This window comes from Perissodus microlepis, chromosome 4, assembly GCF_051167445.1.
Source record: "Perissodus microlepis isolate ML-2025 ecotype Zambia chromosome 4, ASM5116744v1, whole genome shotgun sequence".
Taxonomy (NCBI): Eukaryota; Metazoa; Chordata; class Actinopteri; order Cichliformes; family Cichlidae; genus Perissodus; species Perissodus microlepis.
The window spans coordinates 26,083,941-26,105,974 of NC_140464.1; the positions used below are offsets into that span (position 1 = coordinate 26,083,941).

The 22,034-nt window shown below is 41.4% G+C and overlaps 2 protein-coding genes and 1 pseudogene across 7 annotated transcripts in view; 2 read left to right on the forward strand and 1 right to left on the reverse strand.

The window, feature by feature from the left end:
• Positions 1 to 704: 704 nt before the first annotated feature.
• Positions 705 to 5,869, forward strand: pglyrp6 (peptidoglycan recognition protein 6). Of its 3 annotated transcripts, none has more exons than XM_084926781.1 (4): positions 705 to 953; positions 1,990 to 2,817; positions 2,959 to 3,539; positions 4,761 to 5,869. In XM_084926781.1, exons 1-4 carry the CDS (start codon positions 887 to 889, stop codon positions 4,773 to 4,775), a joined length of 1,491 nt encoding a protein of 496 aa, XP_084782907.1. In that variant the 5' UTR covers positions 705 to 886; the 3' UTR covers positions 4,776 to 5,869. The 3 variants fall into 3 exon arrangements, with proteins under 3 accessions (XP_084782907.1, XP_084782908.1, XP_084782906.1); XM_084926782.1 differs by having other exon boundaries at positions 2,959 to 3,169; positions 3,245 to 5,869; XM_084926780.1 differs by having other exon boundaries at positions 2,959 to 5,869.
• A 2,317-nt stretch (positions 5,870 to 8,186) lies between these two features.
• Positions 8,187 to 22,034, forward strand: part of wizb (WIZ zinc finger b) — a 37,897-nt gene continuing 24,049 nt past the window's right edge. The window contains exons 1-7 of one of the 3 annotated variants that reach the window (XM_084926774.1): positions 8,187 to 8,637; positions 9,178 to 9,364; positions 9,552 to 9,753; positions 10,013 to 10,088; positions 19,018 to 19,166; positions 19,266 to 20,879; positions 21,078 to 21,515. In XM_084926774.1, coding sequence (XP_084782900.1) covers positions 9,257 to 9,364; positions 9,552 to 9,753; positions 10,013 to 10,088; positions 19,018 to 19,166; positions 19,266 to 20,879; positions 21,078 to 21,515 — 2,587 coding nt within the window. In that variant the 5' untranslated portion in view covers positions 8,187 to 8,637; positions 9,178 to 9,256. Of the gene's footprint in view, positions 8,638 to 9,177; positions 9,365 to 9,551; positions 9,754 to 10,012; positions 10,089 to 19,017; positions 19,167 to 19,265; positions 20,880 to 21,077; positions 21,516 to 22,034 lie in introns of those variants that run through there. The other 2 variants (XM_084926775.1, XM_084926777.1) reach the window with 2 other exon arrangements.
• LOC146389106 (uncharacterized) lies at positions 13,266 to 14,406 on the reverse strand (annotated as a pseudogene). The gene is made up of 2 exons (XR_014799988.1): positions 13,881 to 14,406; positions 13,266 to 13,791 (listed from the first exon to the last, which is right to left on the reverse strand). The product of XR_014799988.1 is annotated as an uncharacterized LOC146389106 (transcript).

The following is a 22,034-nucleotide window of genomic DNA, read 5'->3' on the forward strand; positions in this document are numbered from 1 at the left end:
AAACATGACCTAATTTTTCACATCTATTGTTATTATCATTATTAATAATAATAATATTACTATTAGCACAGTTAATTTTAAATAATTACTCTGGTCTTACTAACTCCACCATGTCTTTCTCATTCCTGCTTTTAGAAGATCTTTTTTATTTACACCACTGACCTTTGTTATCCGCATCCCAGACTTTCTGCACTGGACTTTACACTTGGACCTCCACTTCCTGTTCTTGTAATCAGGGCACAGTTGCAAAAAACAGTCTGAAACTTTTTCTCTTGACTTTCTGCAGTGCGTGCACATGTACTGTGACATGATTTCCAGCAATGATCGTGTCACCATATAAACCTCAGTGAACATAAAGATCTTTGTTGTACATTTCTGCGGCTGCTGCTGAGAACACACGTGATTCATATTTTTTGGGGGGACTTCCATAATTTTGCAGCCCAGCGCTGTGTGTTTTCTCCACACTAACATGAACATGTGTATTGCCTCACAGTGGACTCCCAGTGATTTGTACTGTAACAGTCTTCTGCAGGCTGCTGTTATTTCCAGAAGCTGCGGCACGCAAAACGAGATGACTGAGATTTATTACAGAACTTGAAAAATTCTCGAAAATGTCCAAGTGGATCACTGTGAGGTACATGGAAAGACCTTGACCGCTGAGGACAAACCACTTCATGCTGCTTATATTACAGGTGCCAGTTTCCCACATTGCTCAGACGGCCACACCAACAGATTAAACTGAGGCCTATCTACTCTGTGTATTTGTGTGTGTGTGTGTGTGTGCAACTGTTACATAACCACTCCCTTTACTGCATGTGATAAATAAGAGAGAGCCATTAAGGCAGACACATTTGAAGTGCGGAGCTGAAGGTGTTCACATCTCAAGATGGACAGAGTCTGCTGGAAGCTGAGCCTGGTCTTTCTGGTGCTGTTGGTCAGCACGTGTGTGGAGGGTAGGGTTGCTTCACTGTTTTCACCTGTTTTATGAGCTTGATTGTATGCATGTATTCAGATCAAGAAACTGTATTTGCTTTCATTTTCTTTCTTTCTTTCTTTCTTTCTTTCTTTCTTTCTTTCTTTCTTTCTTTCTTTCTTTCTTTCTTTCTTTCTTTCTTTCTTTCTTTCTTTCCCTTGTTGACTAATTCCTCGCTCTACTTGCATGTCTACCGGTCCAAACTTCTTTCAGTTTAATGACTCGATTCTAATCTTATGCAAATAGAAAACATACATTTCCAAGGAGGCGATCAGCTTTTATCATTTTGATAACAAAATCTTTGTTCATTCTTGCCAAAATAAAGATTTCAGCTGCCCAACAGGCTGGGGCCTCCTTTGTCATGTTTGCTGTTTTTACCGTGATTCATTAGTTTTTTGGAGGGTGACAGGTCTGGGGCGCGTGCAGGCCAGTTTAATCGCACCGGGATGGTTTTTCCTAACAAACCGTGCTGCTGTAACATATGCAGGATGTGGTTTGACATGTTCTTGCTGAAGTAAGAAAAATCTGCCTTAAAAACCAACCAACCAATCAAAAAAAGAAAAGAAAAGAAAAAAAAGTATTTTTGGAAATGGCTTTGTGTAAGACTTTTTTTCTGACTCTTCTTTTTCACATCTGAGACCAAGAAATGGGCAAAATTGTTCTCAGCCTGATAGGAGGAGAAATGTCAGCTGTAGCTTGGCCTAAAGTCACTTCTGATTATGCTGAAAAAAGATTTCTGTGGCTTTTTCCTCCAACTGTTGGTTTAATTTGATCATCGAGACAACTGCTGGAACAGTTGGCTGGCCACTTTACTTCCCACTTGTTGAGCATAATACAAACACTGCAGGCAATATTTGCCTTTCTTCAGTCAAAGTCTTTTAGTGCCGCTCTTCTCCTCGCCACATCTCCTTTGGTTAAATCAGTTTGTGTTTAAACTTACAAACAAAGGAAGGTTTGTATGGGGGAGAAATGATGGGCTTTAGTTTGAATGACAATTTTTCTTTTCTTCTCTTCAGCTTCATTTTCATATCGGATGGAAGACTTCATCAGTGCAGTAAAGCAGGTGGAAGATGAGGACCCTGGGTCAGAGCCGCTAGCTGTGTTGAAGAGGCTGCGGCGGGCAGCTGAGGTCAATGACCCGTTTATTCAGTACTTCCTTTTCAGTGATCTCTCTGGAGTGCCTGAACTGGCTGCTAACCTTTCAGATTACATTACAAAAGCTGTGCATCACAGGGTGACAGAAGACGCCAAAGAGGAAGGGGTGGTCCTAACTCCTGATGGTACCACTGTTGCCCTCAGACCGCTCCTCCTGGGCATCGAGGCCGGTTTACTTGCCAAGACTCGAGGACGCGTTCGAGGTCTCTACCAACTTGCTCTGGCCAGAGATCTGGGCCTTTCCCTCAGGCAGAGTCCAACTGTGACGCGGCGTCTGGGACCCGACGGCTGCTGGGACAACCTAAGCTCTCCTCAAGTGTTCACCCTCTCGGACAGCCCCTCCCTGCTCACCACCGCTCAAGTCAATGGAGGCATGGATGGCGTCGTGCTGGGGTTGGAGGTTTCTGACAAATCCAGACGTCCTCTCAAGCTCAGCAGTCTGCTGGCAGAGTACTACTGCCACCAGCTGGAGGGTAAAGGACTGGACACCGCCCCACGCCTCATCAGCCGACGCCGCAGGGAGAACTTCAGACAGTTGGTTGTCCCGCTGCTGCTGGCCAGACAGGTGGTGAAATCTGTACAGCTGCAGCAGAGTCTGACAGGACAGTCAAATATGGAGAGGAAGGAGAAGAAGGTGCTGATGACAGAGGTGAAGGAGGGGATGAAGGAGTTTGTCCATATGTACATGGGTGAGCATAAAACTTAAAACACAGACCAAGTGAAAGGTTTTAGAACAGCAGTGTGGTCTGTGACCATTACATAAGAAAGTTAAGAAGGTCCATCAAAATACAAGCATAACGTCACATGTAACAAACTCTGATCTGTTTCAGATTGCCCACCCATCGTTCCTCGGTGTATGTGGGGTGCAAAGCCGTACATAGGAACACCCACCAACCTCTCGCTGCCTCTCTCCTTCATGTTCATCCACCACACTAGCACGCCCAGCCAGCCCTGTCTGACCTTTGAGCAGTGCTCTGCAGACATGCGCTCCATGCAGCGTTTTCATCAGGAGGACAGAGGCTGGGATGACATCGGATACAGGTACGTGGACGTTTTCACACGTGACATCTTCGCAACCAGCTCATACCGTCTAAGAATCTCTGTCCTCTCCAAAAGCTTCGTTGCGGGCTCCGACGGGAACATCTACGAGGGCCGGGGATGGTACTGGCAAGGAGCCCACACCCTCGGCTACAACTCTGTCGGCTACGGCGTTTCCTTCATTGGAGACTACAGCAGCATTCTGCCCTCTCAGCACGCCATGGAGCTGGTGAGAGACCAGCTGGCAAGCTGCGCTATCGATGGCGGGCGACTCATACCCACCTTTACCCTGAGGGGTCACAGACAGATGGTGAACACCGCTTGCCCAGGAGATGCTCTGTACAGTGAGATCAAGACCTGGAAACATTTTGGGGTATGTAGGAATTTTGAAGTGTGTGTGTGTGTGTGTGTGTGGTGTTTTTCACCACAATGTGCCAACTAATTGAAAATGTTTAGACAGATCCTTACATCACTACTAAAAAAACTTTGATGGTAATCTAGTCTTTCTTCTAGGGTTACTAAGGGGTTGTTGTATATATATCAGCTAATGAAATGTGTTATCAGACATTAGATGGATTGCTATGCAGCTTGTTTAACTCAGTGATTGTCCTCAGATAATGCCTTCAGTGCATTAACAGTTAAAATGCCTATTTCCCCACATGTATATTAAAACTATTCCTGATGTGATACTCCAAATTGTTGCCATTGTGGGTCATTAACGTGACTCATCACTGCGCAGCACTTTTTCTTTCATCTGAAGTCGATCAAATCTCTCTGGCCTTATTCACCTTCAGAAGTAGACGAGTTCTCCCAGAACGTTCCACAAAAATAATCCACTAGTGCTTCTTACTCCTCCGCCTTCCCATCAATGACACATCCAACCGCTGCAGAACTGTCAGAGTCTTTCTGTAGGTGGCATGACCCAGAGTTATGGAAAAAGTCTGAGGTGTACAAGGTGAACAGGAACGGAGAAAGTGTAGTCCCCAGAGGAGCTCCCGCACTGCACATCGCCAAATCAGGCAGAGCCGTATCTAATCTCACAAACTGCAGTCAGTAGCAGTGGCTGAATCATGTTAAATGCACTTGAGAAATCAAAGAAGGTGACCCTCACCATGCAGCAATTTCTGTCTAGATGGGAGGACACTCTCTGCAGCATGTAGGTAATAAAACTGTGATGCTTTGAAGCTCAGGGTAAGGATTTTAAATAGCAGCCTTAAAATAATTGCGCAGGTTTTTGGATCCACAACTTTTCCTGATGTAGCTCCTAGTCAGGGAGGTGAGAAACCCCCTCCCACCTGGTTACTCAAAGAGAAGGAACCTTCAGAAGTTCTTTGTGAAGACGGTGCAACCTGAGTGGAAGTCGACTGTTTCATTTTATTCATCGAGCCTTTATGGCAGAGCATAGGGTGGCAGCATCATGCTATGTGGGTGAGTCGAGGATGTAGGAACAGGTCAGAATTGATGAAAGCATGAATGTGGTGAAATACAGAGTCTTTAAAGACCTGTTGCAGCCCTACTTTTATTTCTGCAAATGCTCCACTCTTTTTGGCCTTCTTATATGACTTACTTTCTTTTCTTTTGTTCTTTTTCTTAGGAGGTCCAGAAATAAAGAGGCTGGGATAGACCAGAACACCACACAACAAATATTAGACTTATATTTATGGGCTGCTTTGTTGTCATTTCTTTTTCACTCTGTGGCATGCGTTGCATTAAGTAAGTACCTTTTTATGGGATTCCATCAGAAGAGCGATTAATATGACGATGAAGTACATCCAATGCAAACTGCTGGCTTTTAAAAAAATTCTTCCTGAAACAGAGACTGTTGTTAAGAAAGATTTTTCTTCAGTTAGTTTTTGATATTCTTCTACGTGACTTCAGCAGAAGTCATGTATTACAGCTGATTTGCATATGTGTTCTCTGGCTGCTGACATTGCTTGAAATTTCTGACCGCTTCTCCATGTGAAATTCCTTCTGTTGCAACATGTTTGAGGCTTTTCTTGCATGTACTGCCCATTCTGAATCCCCCACAAGATTTCAGTGGGATTCAGATCTTGGCTATTTCACAACCCTCCATTTCTTCTTTTTGAGCCATTCCACGGTGGATTCACCAGTGTCCTAAAGATCCCTGTTCTGCTTAAACTTCCATTTCTGGTTTAACTTTCAGACTTTTCACATAATTGAATCAATGACCAGAAGCTGCTCTCCTCTTTGCCTGTATGTTACACGAGAGCATGCAAAGGCTCTACCAACTTGCTCTGGCCAGAAATCTGAGCCTTTCCCTCAGGCTAGTTTTGGCACACAAAGCCATTCTCTCCGTCTTTGGATGCTTTCCATGCAGACAGAATTTTAGAAACATGGACTTTGACACCAACACTTACAAGAGGAAGTCCTCTGATGACATTTTGGGGTTGTTGTGAAGACTCCTTTTTGTTTCTTTTTTCCCAGGCAAGCCAGTTTTTTTTCTTTTTTAACAGTGAAATTAGTCATTTGAAATAATGTGGCGATATCTGAATAAAATGCCTCATTAAACTCACATTAAAGTCAAATGCTTTGCTGAAGGTCTCTTCAGAGCTTGATGTGGCAACAGCAAACACTTCAACAGCAAAAAGGACGGCAGACCGGCGATGTGGAATACCTGAATGTGGATCTGACTAATGATGGTATTTTAAAAAATATAATACTTATTGGAATCATGGAAATACTTCAGGTTGTCTGATGTTTCTTTCTTTTGACTGTCACTTTTATCTATTCTGTTTCTGTTTCTAAAACGATCAAGACTTTGCTTTTTCAACTATACAGCGAAGCATTGATTTCCATGAGATGGAGTGTGTCACATGACTGTATACTTGTGAGCTTTATTTTGGCAATAATGATATACTATGTGTTATAGTAACTGTGTTAAAGAAACAAAACTTTACTTTCATAAAAAAAAATCTGAATACTTTACTCAACTTATATACTTTCACAGTACTTTACCTTAGTACTTCACTTTTCAGTTGTTTCATTATACATTTGCAGATGATACACTGACTATACTAAATTTCAATTATTTGATACTTTAAGGTACTACTTACATCATTTCTTTGGCAATACATTATAATAACCGTTATTACTAAAGGGTAAACTGACATTAATAACAACATAAATATTAGGGCTTACTTACTGGTAACAGTTGTTTTGTAGGAAATTATTATCATATGCTATGTATAAGTAGGCAGGGGTACTGGGACCACCATACATTACAACACTGGGGACTGCAGTTTGTGTCCTGTTTAGTCACAAAAGCAGTTGTGTTCAGATTGGAATTTGTCCATTGAATCAAAAGACAATGAATTTACAGTAAGGTCAGTCTCACTGATCAGTAATATACAAAACAGATAATAACATTTGTACTCATTAACCAAACACAGAACACAGTGTATAAAGTGTTATGTGTACAGATGTCATTGTCTCATATAATCTATGATGCAATACGCAACACAGTTTATAACTCATATATAAACCTGTAACAAAGATACTACTAATAATAGCATAACTAACGACTGGCAGACCAGAATATAATTATTCATTACAAAATGACAAAATAAGCAGTGACACCGTTCTGCACAGTAAAGTGTAATTAACTAAAAATGTATTAGCAGTGGTTATTACAGTGTTATATATCACTGAGGAAATTCCCAAACTGCTTATAAGTGTACAAGGTACTTAAAAAACACCTTCACCAGCTGCAACATTTAAGTGATGTACATATTAATTAATCAGAAAAATGTATTTTTTGAAAGTATGCCTTTGCTTTGATGTTTAACTACAGCAGTTTTGCTTATTTTAACAAATGAAATCATGCACACAGTGCTGAAAACACTGAGCTCACGTATCGACGGCTCGATTCCAAATTGCCCTTTTCTGTTGGTCTTACTCAAATATCTTTCTAAATCACAGTTTTGCAAACTCAAATTGCATCATTTAGCACGCTCTGTTCACCTAGGAACACTGGGCTTCAAAATGCAGATTTCCAATTACTCATTCTGCATTTATGCAAAGTCAATTGGAAGAACATTTCAGTATGTGACTTATCCAGGTGTTAGGCAAGAAGATGGAGCAGCAGGAACACAGACAGTGGCAGGCAATTTGCTTTTTTATTTTTTTGTCAGTTCAGCTGAAGAGCTTTCTGTGTGTGTGTGTGTGTGTGTGTGTGTGTGTGTGTGTGTGTGTGTGTGTGTGTGTGTGTGTGTGTGTGTAACATGGCCTCAAGAAGCCTATACTGACCACTTCTGACGGTAGTGTTTTAAATCCATCAGCAAGATGTCAGTTTTTCATAGCTGTGTGTATTGTTTTTGTGGAAGGAAACAGTTTCACGGAACGTGTTTTTGCAAGAGATGCAAAGTAACTTATCAAAGCAGTGACCTTCGTTCATTTCGTGCAGAGAATTTGGAGAAACTGACCCACAGTTTCTGAAAAGTTACATATTGTAGCCTTATTTTGAAAATGTTCAAACAATACAAGAACAAAAAGAAACAAAACAAAACATAATGATCATAATCATAATAAATAACATGTTCAAAAAGGAGCAGGAAGAAGCATTAGCTTATTTAATGCCCCTTTTCCACTATTTAGTAACTCATAATCATCACTTTCCCCCTTCTGTTTGCCCCCTATCCTGTCATACATCCTGCCTTACAATTTTTTACATGTATATGCAACGAGATATGGATATTTACAGATAGGTGTGACCAACAGGGGGCGCAGGTTGACCACATATAACAATCGGAAAGGCGTATATTGATTTTGTTTAGCATTTGGGGGATTTTGATACACAAAGTAACCGACAAACATTGTTCAGGTGTTACTATCACAGTGTTATTACTTATTATGATACGCAAATATGTCATTCACAACAGCGTTACTATGGAGAGCCACATACGTGTTGACAAATGCACGCAGATACCGCATAACCTTTATTTATAGTATACCTATTTACACAAAATAAAACGCATTTAAAGAAATATTATTACTGTGGCGTGCTTACGCTGCTCACGCGTGTATTTCCCTCCGAGAAAAAAACAGAGTCACCGTGATTTGATCGCTGTGAATAAAGTGTCCGCCACATAAATACGCACAGAATTAGAGAAATGAGCCTGCGATCGAAGCACTCGTAAAAGTTTGACATAGTAAACTTGCCTCCGGTGGGTTACTCGAAACTCTTCTCGTCACCCTCCCCGCTGACGTTTACGTACGCAGCCGTGGCGTGCCTGCAAGCCAAATAACATGGAGTCCTCTGCCTGGCATCTCCAAGGGATCCCTGCAAAACACCCGAGCGCCGATTAAAAAGAGCAAGTTCCTCCATGGGAGCAGTCAAAGCTTCTTGCCAGCATCGTCGCGGTGCGTAAAGCTTCAGCTCCGTCCTCAAAGTATGACGAACGGTGCTTAAAGAGGCAGCCTTTCCCTGCGATCCGCAAACCAGGCCGATTTCAGTGAGTATTTGCACTAAAAAAAAAAACCTTAAAAAACCTGCAGTTTATGGGCGTCTGGGTTTCAAAGGCAACGTGCACGGATGCGTTGCTGTTCCAAATCACCTGACAGCGACCGGATCGATAAGAGCCACGTCCTCTGAAGCGACAGAGGCCAACCCGTGGGACACCTTGATGTGCCCGGGCATTTTCCTGTCTTTTTTTTTCTAGAGGGGCAGCAGTGAGGACAAGGGCCTGAATATAAAGGCCACTTATTTATGTAACCATTCGAGCGCTCCGTTTCATTCTTTAAAACCAGACATATTGTGAAAATAGGTCAGACAGTCCGAAAGCTGCAGCTGCCAAATTTTTTTTAAAGAGAAAATACACAAGAAAGCTGAACCACGACAGATTCTCCAGATTAAGCCATTAAATGAGGTTTTATCTGCTGATACATGGTGTGTTTTATGCTGGTTTAAAAATCAGTCTCCGTGCAATTAGCTCCAGGAAAGTTTTCCATCACGAAAAAACTTCAGTGCGAGTTCATGTGTGAATGTTTTCCAGAAGGAGAGGAGGCTGCACGATGTAGGCAGGCTGTTTACTAGTGGGACTCCATACTGTTCTCTGGGGGGTGGGGGGGACCATGGAGCCAGAAGGGGAACCCCTAACCCCAGGGACCAGCTATGGGCCCGCACCCATCGACTCAGCACAAAACCCCGTCACCCCAACTTTCCTCAACAGCACCTTAGAGGTAAGGCATCAATATATATATATATATATATATATATATATATATATATATATATATATATATATATATATATATATATATATATATATGTAGATATAGATATGTAGATATAGATATGTGGTCATAAGTGCTGCCATTTTCACCCCCATCAACAATAAATTCTTTGTTTATTGTTACTACTTTCTAGTCTTCATGTTCTCCAAATCTGAGAGATGGCCTGATATCTGCCAAATGCTTGTGGGGCCTCACTGGGGAGGAGCGCTCCAAGCAGAGTGAGGGCCCCCAGTCCAGTGCAGACCAAGGGAGGAGCGCACAGAGGAGATTCAAATCCTCAGCCTTTCCTTCCTCCTTAAGCTGGGACTCTGACTCTGAGAAGGAAACACTAGATGGTAACACACCTGTTGCACACATGTAAAGACAACGGTAGCAGTGCATTCTGCTGGAAAGCTAAACTAGTACTGAGCCTATGTGCCTATCATTGTTGTCCCCTTATTGTTTTAAATGTTTTTCCAGTGTGCTGTAGTCAGAAGTCTTTCAGTTTGCTCTCTCTGTAATCTGCTCAGCACTTCCTTTAACTGTGGATTTTACCTGTGAAGCTGTGAAGTGATGTTTCTGTGGTTGTTTGTTTTGTGCGCTGTCGTGCGTCAGAGGAGGAGCTACAGAACTTTTCTAACCCTCACGGTCTGGCTGCTCACAGTCCAGGATCTCCTTCTTCTGGACTAAGGTGAGGAGGAGGTGGTGTAGGACGAAGGGTGATGAAATTTGACTTTAATGAATACCCACATAGAAAAGAAATATAATATTTTAAAAAGTCCCATTAATTTCAAGAGATATATACTTAGTCATGAAAGGTGCTCCTTTAACATTTTTTATTTACAGTACAATGTTTACTTGAGTCATATTTAGCTTTTAATAAATATCTTAAGAATTTACAGAGAAAAGGGGCAACTTTCATGAATAAGTAGTTATCCTTTAAAGAACTATAATATATCACTCATGAACAGTCAATATATGATTTTTTCTTTTCTATAAGGGTATGCAGCAAAGACTTTAGCAATACTGAGGTCATAAGGCAAAGTGGGCCTGGATACCAGTTACTTACATTAACTCGTTGCTTACTCAGTGCTGAATGGGAACATTTGAAAGAAACACTGGTTCAACATTAGCAACACTCTTTAGCTAAGAGGTGGCTCAAAGCTATCGAGAGCAGCTGTTAGCTTAGCATAAAAGCACAAACATTTAAAAGCCAAGCTCAGTTTATGGCTAACTTTAGTCTGTATAAAGATGAAGGTGCTTTTGTGTTTTATTGCATTATTTGTGGGAACGTACTGAGTGCAATATGGGTTATTCAGATGGCTGCACCTCCCTCCCAGGACATTTCTTCCGGTTAAAAGGGAGTTTTTCCTTCCAGAGTTTGTCCTTCACAAGTGTTTGCTCAATGGCGGTTATCTGTTTGTTGGTGTTTTCTTTATTATTATAGGGTTTTAACTTTACAATATTAAGTGCCTTGAAGTAACTGTTGTTGCGATTTGGAGCTATATAAATAAAACTGAACTGAATTTATTTGAATTTGAACAGATGCTATAAGCTAACTACCAGTGTTGCCAACTTAGCGACTTTGTCGCTATATTTAGCGAGTTTTTAGGCCCCCTTAGCGACTTTTTTTTCTAAAAAGCGACTAGCGACAAATCTGGCGACTTTTTCTGGTGTTATTGGAGACTTATTTATGACGACTTTTTGACGTGAAAACGCGTATCGCTCTTACTCTCAACAAGCAGCGGGTGCTGCCGTGGGCACCTCGCCCGTGCCAAAGCGCTCACAGGCGGAGGATAGTCCTCCCCCAGCTGCTATCAGGGCAGAAGATGTTCACACCTATGCGTCCAAACTGCAAATGAATCGCGCATGAGCGAAGCCGCTGCTCCCGCACTGACTGTAACGCAGTCGGTTCTTATTTTACTGTTATGCTGTTTTGTGGATCACAAGGTTTAAAACTACTTATAAACACACACACACAGAAAGTAACTCCACCAGAGTGCCAATTTCGGGTCACTTTTGCCAGTCCAAGCCCGGATAAAGGAGCAGGGTTGGAATTGTGACATTAAAAAACAATAATTGCTAAAAGAAATTTAATTTGTAATTCTAAATAAATTCTAAATGCATTTAGGACGTTTTTTTACTTACTTTATGTCTCTTCCACGATGTTATTTCTCTCTCCAACAACGTAGGTTACAATGACATAAGCATGACCAATTGTGCAAATTAGGCGATGAAGTCATTTAGCGACTTCTAGCGACTTTTAGGACAGCCAATGGCGATTTTCCTTACTGAGGAGTTGACAACACTGCTAACTACAGCCCTGAGAGTCAGCTTGCATAATAAACAAGACGATGGTCTGCTTCTAATTTCACTGGAAGATTTATTTGCAGGCTAGTTTGCAGCTTTTACATAGAGAAGTGTTCATATTTTGAAAACCCAGCTCATCCCTGAATTGTCAACAAATGCCTTTAGCTAGCTAAAAATAATAAATTTTAGCTCCCTGTATCTAGTTAGCTGTCAAAAGGCTGCTGTTACCTATTACCTAAGTGAGTTATTATTGCTGGGTAAAGCACTTACAGCTTTCCTAACAATCCACATTTCTTAATAAGACAAGTGCTCAAACTTGTCAACATTCTTAAATTACAGCAATATAGTTTAGAGTTTAGTACTTGACGTAGCAAGAAAATATATACTGTAAAAGTTAGCATACCTTCTCAAACAGGCACCATAAAGCATTTGAAAAACATAGGTCTCGGTTTCCACCTTTGAGAATTTAAGAAACAATGATGGAAACTGAAGGCCTACAACAGTCTTATGTTAAAATGGGCCTTTCCTTCTATGTACCCCTTATAAGAGAAGTTAGTTACTTATATATAGTTGGGTCCATAATCTTTAAGTGCAGAGCTTTAATTCAAGTTGTTTAACAAAAATTTTGAATGGACTTTCTAGGAATTACTGTTATTTTTTAAACATTTTTTTCCCATTTTCAGAGCCACAGAAGCAGTTGGACATACACTTACAGCGAGCAAAATAAATATTAGACACGTAACCAATTTTCTAAGTAAAGATATTTCTAAATGTGCTATTGACATGAAATTCTCATCAGATGTCAGTAACAACTCATTCAGTCCACACATGCAAAGAAATCAAACCATAGATGTCCATAAATTAAGTGATGTTTAATAATGAGAAATGACATAGGGACAAATATTGAAGAAGGGAGGTTCAAAAGGGCATGGGAAGTCATAGCAGCTGAAATCTATCAGTAATCAGAAAGCAATCCTGCCACTTAGTGCAAATGAATATCAGCTGGTTCAGTCTCAAATGATGGCCTATAAAAGATGTCTCATTATCAAGGTGTCACATTAGCACTCCCAGTGCCAGGCTTCTACCTTTCTACCTTTAAAACCCGCCTTCCAGCCAAATGGCTGGTAGGCTTTTAGCTAGGCTTTAGCTTCAGCCAAATGGAAGCTAAATTGGCTAGTCATTCATATGTAAATTAGGTTGTTACCTGGGAATTCTGGAGGGGAGTGGGGGTGTGTGAATGATTGCTGATTTCTAACTGCCAACTGCCTCTTTGTTTGTCTGGGGGGGGGAGCTGCTAAAAGCTGTGAACTTCCTTTTGTGTTCGTCTTGATGCATTCTCAATCATCCAGGAAAATAAATCTCCAAAAGTCACCAACTTGGAGTGGTTAGTTTCCAGAGCCACAAGGAAACTTGTGTTTCAGTTTGCCATCTTAGGGAGAAATCAACACACATGGGTGTATTTCCTTTGTTGCTGAGATTTATTGATAAAAACAGTACAAAAAAACCCAACCATTTGTACACATATTTACAAATAATAATAAAAAGTCAGTGAGTACATTTCAACATTTTCAGCAATCACTCACAATCCTGGCACTGCCATGGTATCTGTAGTCTGCATTTACCACATGTGTATCTGTAGCAGTGAACACATCGCACAGTGGCATGATTGTTCTTGCATTTGTGTTTGACCTGACACATGGCTCTTTTTCCAGGGCTAGGTGTGGAGGGTTGTGTCCGAAGCAACTGTTCTTTTCTTGCCCTTTTCCAGCTACATGAGAGTGAGCCAACTCTCTTGCAAGCTCCACCAGGAAGTCCACCCGTCTTTCCTTCGTCCCGGTGCATGCTTGATACAGCACATGTGCATTCAGTGCTGCCATGTCAATCATGTTATAGAACACGGCAACTGGCCAGCACCGTGTTCACCCTTTACAACACTTTGTGGTGTTGTAAAGGGTGACAGTGTTTGGCTTCTTTTTGGTAGTGTTATCAGTCTGAACCACGCTGTGCATGCTGCTAAGAATATAGACTGTCTTCTTCCGTTTGGCCGCATACGCTGTCAGCGTGGCAGCAGAGGTTGAAAACACCTAAGAAATAAGATAAATTGTTATTTCCATAGCCCTTTTACACACAATGAAACACATAAACATAGAACCACAAAAGACCTGCAACATACCTGAGTGGTGAATTCATTGCGATCTGTCTGTCTAGCGGATTGAGGAATTTCCCTGCGAATCTTGTTGACTGTGCCGAGGATGGTGGTTTTCCGTCTAAGAAGTTTTTGCGCAAGTGAAAGCGATGTGAAGAAATTGTCCGTGGTAACATTTCTGCCCTTGTCTAGGAATGGTTCCATCAGCCTCATTACTACATTTTCAGACAGTCTCTCCCCACTGGGACGATTGGGGTCCTTGCCAAGATATGGGAAGACATTGCAAATGTACTTGGATTTTAGGTCGCAAGCCACCCAAAACTTGATCCCAAACTTGTCAGGTTTACTTGCAATATACTGCAGGAAACAGCACCGAGTCTTTGATGGGAAAAGCTGTTCATCAACGGTGATATGTAGACCAGGGTTGTAGCACGTGATGCAGTTGGTGACAAATGATCCCCACACACTGGAAATTGCAGCGAACTTATCAGTCTTTGCTCGATCACTGCGGGTGGCCAGTTGCCGTGTTCTATAACATGATTGACATGGCAGCACTGAATGCACATGTGCTGTATCAAGCATGCACCGGGACGAAGGAAAGACGGGTGGACTTCCTGGTGGAGCTTGCAAGAGAGTTGGCTCACTCTCATGTAGCTGGAAAAGGGCAAGAAAAGAACAGTTGCTTCGGACACAACCCTCCACACCTAGCCCTGGAAAAAGAGCCATGTGTCAGGTCAAACACAAATGCAAGAACAATCATGCCACTGTGCGATGTGTTCACTGCTACAGATACACATGTGGTAAATGCAGACTACAGATACCATGGCAGTGCCAGGATTGTGAGTGATTGCTGAAAATGTTGAAATGTACTCACTCACTTTTTATTATTATTTGTAAATATGTGTACAAATGGTTGGTTTTTTTTGTACTGTTTTTATCAATAAATCTCAGCAACAAAGGAAATACACCCATGTGTGTTGATTTCTCCCTAAGATGGCAAACTGAAACACAAGTTTCCTTGTGGCTCTGGAAACTAACCACTCCAAGTTGGTGACTTTTGGAGATTTATTTTCCTGGATGATTGAGAATGCATCAAGACGAACACAAAAGGAAGTTCACAGCTTTTAGCAGCTCCCCCCGCCCCCCCCATTCACACACCCTCACTCCCCTCCAGAATTCCCAGGTAACAACCTAATTTACATATGAATGACTAGCCAATTTAGCTTCCACTTGGCTGAAGCTAAAGCCTAGCTAAAAGCCTACCAGCCATTTGGCTGGAAGGCAGGTTGTAAAGGTAGAAAAGCCAAATGGCTGCTCTCTGGGACTGACAGTGTTAAAAACATATTATGATGAGTAAAACCACTGAGCTCTCTCAAGACCTTTGCAACCTTATTATTGCAAAACATACTGATGGCATTGATTACAGAAGAATTTCTAAACTAGTGAAGGTTCCAGTGAAAATGAAAAGTCATGCACGCCATATGCAAGACTCCATTGCTGAAGAAAACTCATAATGAAGCGGGTCTAAAGTTCGCTTTAGACAAGCCTGTGAAAAATTGGGAGAATGTAGACTGGTTAGATGAGCTCAAAGTTGAGCTGTTTGGAAGCCAAAAGGCACTGCATACCAACAGTAAAGCTTGGAGGTGGGAACATCAGTGTGGGGCTGTTTTTTAGCATACAGCACTGGCATGCTTCATATAATTGAAGGAAAGATGAATGGAAACATGTCCAGGGACATTCTTGATAAAAAAAAATCTGCTGCCACCTACCAGGAGGATGATGATGATGAAATGAGGGTGGATGTTTCAACAGAACAATGATGCAAAACACACAGCATAGGATACTCCGAGTTGCTTTCAGAGAAAGAAAATAAAGCTGCTAGAATCACCCAGCCAATCGTTTTTTCGACCTGAATCCAATTAAAGATGTGTGGAAAGAACTAAAGCTCAGGGTTCAAAGGTGGACCCACAGAAGTTTCAGGATGTGAACACTGTGTGGAAGAATGGGCCAAAATCACACCTGAGCATAGTTTCTCCACACATGAGGAGTTTTCACGCTGTCATCACCAACAAAGGCTTTTGTATCACATCATTTATAGACTTCTATAGTCTGATTTCTTTGCATGTGTGGAAAATTTCATGTCAATAGCACCTTTAGAAATATATTTACTTAGAAAATTGGTGACGTGTTCAATACTTATTTTACTCGCTGCAAATATAAAGACTTAAGAGTCTTTATATTTGCAGATTCTCTAGATTCTCAACGAATACTAGATGAGATCCTTTGCAGTAGGTGACTAGACCACATAGACATATCAACATGTGTTTCCTTGAGATGCTTGCTAGGCCTATACTGCAGGCTCCTTTAGGTAATACTTGTTTGTGGGTGTCTGCATTCAGCTTTGTATTAAATAACTGAAAACTGTTCTCCTGCATTGAGATTAGGTAACTGGACATTTAAGAATATCCTTATTCCTTTGTCTTGAGAAACTCTGAGTTTCAATTACCCTGAGTAATTATCCATTAACACAGTAAAGTGCAGTTCCATTAGTTTTGCAGGATTTATTTGAATCTGAGTATAGGCCTGTACACTAAACATATTTATTTTTTCTAATCTATATTTCTAATCTTTTTTATTTTTCATTTTAACCTTGTTGTAAACCCTCTGTGTTTCCGTTCATGAAGGCATCTCTTGATTGTAGACTTTGACAATGATACGTCTATCTCTTTGAGTGTTCTTAACTTGGAAAGGAATTCTGCAATCATCCAATTTAGCTTTCTTCTGTGGCCTTTCAAGCCTTTTGGTGATGTGAAGTTGGCCAGTGCAATCATTCATTTTAAGCATGTACCAAATTGTTTACTTGCCCACTCCTTTCTTCTAACTTTCTGATATGTTTATTTTGATCTTTCAGCCAAACGATGGCCCGCCTCACTTGCAACATCTCTTTGGGCTTCATTTTCAGAGTTCTAGTGAACGGATACTAAATGCAAGTTGAATACTTGGAATTGGCTCTAGATAGATCTACTTATTTTGTCAAGGAATAACAAAGGAACTGGCCTCACCTGGCCATGAATGGTCCAATTACTTTTGCACCTGACTGTAAATCCTAAACAGTCAATGCAATTTTTTTTTAAACCTCTCGAGTTAAAGTTGGAAGTTTGCACTTTAGTAACTTTTTGATTGTTTGATTTAAAATCCACTGTGGTGATGTAAAGAGGCAAAATTAAACCTAATTAGACCTAACTGTATGTTATGAACTTGCATGTTCAACTTTTACATTTAGCTCACAGGAATCTATCAAAGAATCATCTTACCTGATTCTTTGAAAGATAGCATATTAACACACTACTGTCTTTACTAAAACGTATTCCAGTTATAGTTATATAATGGGCATAATGTGTAGACTCTCATCTTTCATTTGTGTGCATCCACAGTCAAATTCAATGAAGAGTTTCAGCTCCTTAATGCAGGCCACCCTCTTTTTAAAGAGAACCAAAAGTAATGACTCAAAGGCTATTTCACGGACAGATGTGGGCAATTCTTTCTTTATGTCATTATAAATTAAGCAGATAAAAGGCCTGGAGTTCATTTGAGGTTTGTTGCTTGCATTTGGAAGATATTTCCTTGAACAGACAATATTCGGTCCAAGGAGTTGCCCATGTAGGTGAAACGCACCATCCTTAAGCTGGGAAAACAGAAAAAAACCCATCCAAGAAATTGCTATAATATTAGGAGTGGCAAAATCTACAGTTTGGTACATCCTGAGAAAGAAAGAAAGCACTGGTGAACTCAGCAATGAAAAATGACCTGGACATCCATGGACGATAACAGTGGTGGATGATTGCCAACCGAGTGAACAACATTCTCCAGGAGTTAGGCGTATCGATATCCAAGTCTACCATAAAGAGAAGACTGCATGAAAGTAAATACAGAGGGTTTACTGCAAGGTGCAAGACCTCAAGAACAGAAAGGCTAGAATTGGACTTTGCTAAAAAAAAAAAAATCTAAAAAAAAATCAAAATCTAAAAAAAGCCAGCACAGTTCTGGAAAAACATTCTTTGACAGATGAAACCAAGACCAACCTCTACAAGAATGATGTCAAGAAAAGGCGTGGAACAGCTCATGATCCAAAGGACAACGCATCATCTGTAAACACGGGGGAGGCAGTGTGATGGTTTGGGCATGCATGGCTGCCAGTGGCACTGAGACACTAGTGTTTATCGATAATGTGACACAGGGCAGAAGCAGCTGAATGAACTCTGAAGTGTTCAGAGACTTACGGTCTGCTCAAATCTAGCTAAATACAGTTGCGCTGGCTTTCGTAATAGAGACGGACAATGACCCAAAACATACAGCCAAAGTACCCCAGGAGTTTATTAAACCAAAGAAGTGGATTATTCTTGAATGGCCAAGCAAGTCACCTGATCTTAACCCAATTGAGCATGCATTTCACTTGTTGAAGACTTTGCAGAGAAAGGTGCTCAAACAAACAAACAAACAAACAGCAACTGAAAGTAAAGGCCTAGCAAAAAAAAGGGTTCCCTCATTAAAAGGAAGAAACCCAGCATCTGGTGATGTCCAAGAGTTTAAGACTTCAGACTGTTATTGCCAGCAAAGGGTTTTCAACCAGGTATTAGAAATGAACATTTTATTTTCAGTTATTTAATTATAATGAAATAACTATGATAATAATAATAATATTTATTTTTGTCCAATTACTTTTGATCCCCTGAAATGAAGGGGTTGTGTTAAAAATGCTTGTAGTTCCTCACATTTTTATGCAGTCTTTTCTTTTAACCCACTAAATTAAAGCTGAAAGTCTGCACTTCAGCTGCATCTGAGTTATTTCATTTAAAATCATTGTGGTAATGTGCAGAACCAAAATTAGAAAAAACTTGTCTCTTACCAAATTTTTATGGACCTAACTGTAGTTTAAAACATTCCCAGCATTTCCATGTTTATAATTACACATCCCTTAGTTAGCTAAAACCCACGAAATTCCCTGAAAAGATGGGGGACTCGACCTCAGTGGTGGCAATGGGCCTGAGAATAAGAAATATGAGGCCACACATGATTTCTGATTTTTTTCCTGAGTACAGGCAGATACTTTTTTTTAATTTATTACGAATATAATGTAATAAAAAAATTTTCTGATGGCATCCAGACTTGATAGTGAAGATGACCAAGTACCTGATAAAATGCAGCACTTCCATAGTAAGACTGGCATGTCTACACCCGCTGAGGGGCACAGTGATAACAATGAGAGCACAAAGACAGAGGAGCCAAATACATCCCAGCCTGGCCAAACAGAATGTAAGTACCATACTGAATAAACTTAGTCTGCCTGCACACTCGATAGCTTTGTTTTTAAAATCTTTTCTTTCACTGAGAATTCTCCTGCTTTCTTTGCAGTAGCAGACAGCAAATTCTGGAATGTATCTGAGGGAGCTGAGCCATTCCTGTCTAAAGTAAAACCAAAGGAAGGTTGCCAAATGGAGGAGGAGGAGGTGGTGCTGGACAACGGGGAGGGAGAAAAAAAGCCCAAGGGAAAGGAAACCAAGGAGCCTGAGAGAGATGTGTACACCTTCCCCGGAGACTCAGACCAAGAGAGTCCCCCTCCTGCCCCCTGGGCTCATTGCACATTCATTCAGCGGTGCAGAAAAAAGAGGGTCTTGCTCAGGCCCTTCTCAGGACTTGGCACCTTAAAGCGTACGTTGCCTGAGACTGCCAAATTGGCAAGACCTGGTCCTCAAAAATCTGAAACAGTACAGCTAAATCGAGGTGGAGGGGTTTATGACTTTGAGGAGGTCAGCTTTGGAGAGGGAGGGGTGGAACCCATAAAGTTCAGAGACAGAGGTGGGAGAAGAGACAAAGAAGGAGAAGAAAGTGGAGTGGAGACAGATAAAGAGATTTTCACGTGTGTCGAGTGTAGCATTTATTTTAAAAAGCAGGTCCACCTGCAAGAACACATGATTGAGCACAATCAGAGTGGCGCAGGCGGTGTCAGGCGGTTAGGAAAGGGCAGCCGCTTTCGGTGCACTGAGTGTGGATGGAACCTGCCAAATCGACTTGCACTTGCTGACCACCATAGAAGGCACGAAGAGTCACGACTGAAGATCCTGGAAGAAATTGAGAAACTGAATGAAAATGGGAAAGCAAAAGAATTTCAGACACTGGACAGCAAGGTGTTGAAAAATAGAAGCATAGACCCGACAGTTATAGAAAATACTGGCCCAGGCTCAATACTAAGCAAGGTGGTAGACCCAGACACGGTCAAATCTCCACCTCTATCGCCAGTGTCAACACTGGATACAGACCCAGGAGTCCTTGACCTAAATACACCCCCGCCAAATTCAGTTCGAACCCCAACTCAGACCCGAGCTCTCTCTGCCTACCGTCGCCGCTTTATCTGTACCAAGTGTAACTTCAGCACAAGAACATCCCAAGCACTAGCTAATCACTCCAAGACCCACACCAGGAAAAAGCCCACTCTCCAGTCAGATTCTTCTTCCTCTGGCTCACCACTGAGTTTGGCATCTACTTCCCTGACCTGTGGTCACTGTGGCTTCCTGACCTCAAGTGAATCCATACTGAGGGAACACCGGGCACTCGTTCATCCAGGAGAGATCGACGAGTCTGGACAGCGTTTAAAGGCTAGTATGGGAGCAAGAATTTTTAAACCCAACCTAGACCCCGAGTTCGTCTCTGAACCCGGATCTCTGCATGACGCAACTCAAGGCAAAAGCCAGCGAGCAGTTACTGCTTCTGATGACAGCAGAACGCCAGACGGCACTACAGCTCGGCCTGTGAGACAGGTGGTCTGTAACAGGAGATTCAGCACAAGAGGCAAACCTTGGACTGATCTGGCCAAGCTTGACACCACTGGGGATGGTGAAAAGCTGCCTGAGAGTGAAGAGGAAGAGCAGGACCAAGATCAGAAGTCAGAGTTTAAGACAGAGCTGTGTCGGGAAGAGGAAAGCTCATCAGTGGCAGTCAGGCCTCAGACTAGAGCACAATCCAACATGGGTGAGACTAAATAAGAACTCAATTGTTAATTTCAGAGTTATAGTTTACCCTTGATTGACAGAAATGACAAAAAATTAGCTAATTATTATTGTTATTATTATTTTTTTATTCAGATTTCTTGATGCGCATGCACTGCCTACTGTTTGAGTTAGATTTCGTGATAATTTTAATCAAAAGTTAATTTTCTTTCCTTGATAGATGATGGCTCATCGCTGCAGAGTGCTCCATTACCGCTCCCCACCAAGAAGAGCGAAAAGGACGATGACAAGAAGGAAGCGGAAAAAGACGGGAAGGTTTTCTTTCTGAGGAGGAGCACCAGGGTTGCTGCCGCTCCTGTAGAAATTGACAGCGACGACGACGAAGACATTGACGAGGAACGTGTGCGACGTTTCCTGTCAGAGGGCGTCCTGGATGAAGACAAAGACGAGATTGATGAGGACACAGAGGCGCTGAAGAGCGTGGAGAGGAAATGCCCCTACTGCCCCGATCGATTTCATAATGGAATTGGGCTTGCCAATCACGTGAGAGGCCACCTGAACCGTGTGGGCGTCAGCTACAACGTGCGTCACTTCATATCCCCGGAGGAAGTCAACGCGATTGAGAAGAAGTTTTCTTATCAGAAGAAGAAAAAAAAAGGTCAGCACCCTGTCGCATGTGTTTCTTAGACTATGTAGATGTCTTTGCAGATTTGGAACCCTGTCTTTTTATTGTGTTTGGAGTAAAACATCTTTGCAATGAAGACTCTGATATAGGCTATCATATCTCACTTTAATACCCTTTTTTTACATTATACAAGTTTTTACATTTTTTTCATATTTTTCTCTGTGTTTAATTTTTTGTTGATGTGATGAACACTTTGAGAAATGTATATTGAATTTCTATAATATAACACAGTGGTTTATAACCTACCAGCTAGTTCTCTGGCTTAAACCATGTCCACATATTTATGGCTATTTTTGTAGCTGATGTTTGCAGATGTTCATGTAGCTAATCTGATAAATTTACATGTCAGCCACTCGTAACCTTGCTTCAACTGTTCATCTCAAAACTGAGAGAAGTTAAAACTTAGAGGCCCAAGTTTTCATAACCCTAACCCAACTAACCCTGTATGAACATTTTTTGTGTGTTAGTTTTCTTTGTTCTGGGATTGCCAAG

Bases quoted from the DNA above. Each gene is read 5' to 3' on its own strand.
- pglyrp6 (XM_084926780.1), top strand. From the start codon at position 887: ATGGACAGAGTCTGCTGGAAGCTGAGCCTGGTCTTTCTGGTGCTGTTG. The intron at 954-1,989 runs GTAGGGTTGCTT...TCTTCTCTTCAG, and splicing joins GGTCAGCACGTGTGTGGAGG to CTTCATTTTCATATCGGATG. The intron at 2,818-2,958 runs GTGAGCATAAAA...GATCTGTTTCAG, and splicing joins GTTTGTCCATATGTACATGG to ATTGCCCACCCATCGTTCCT.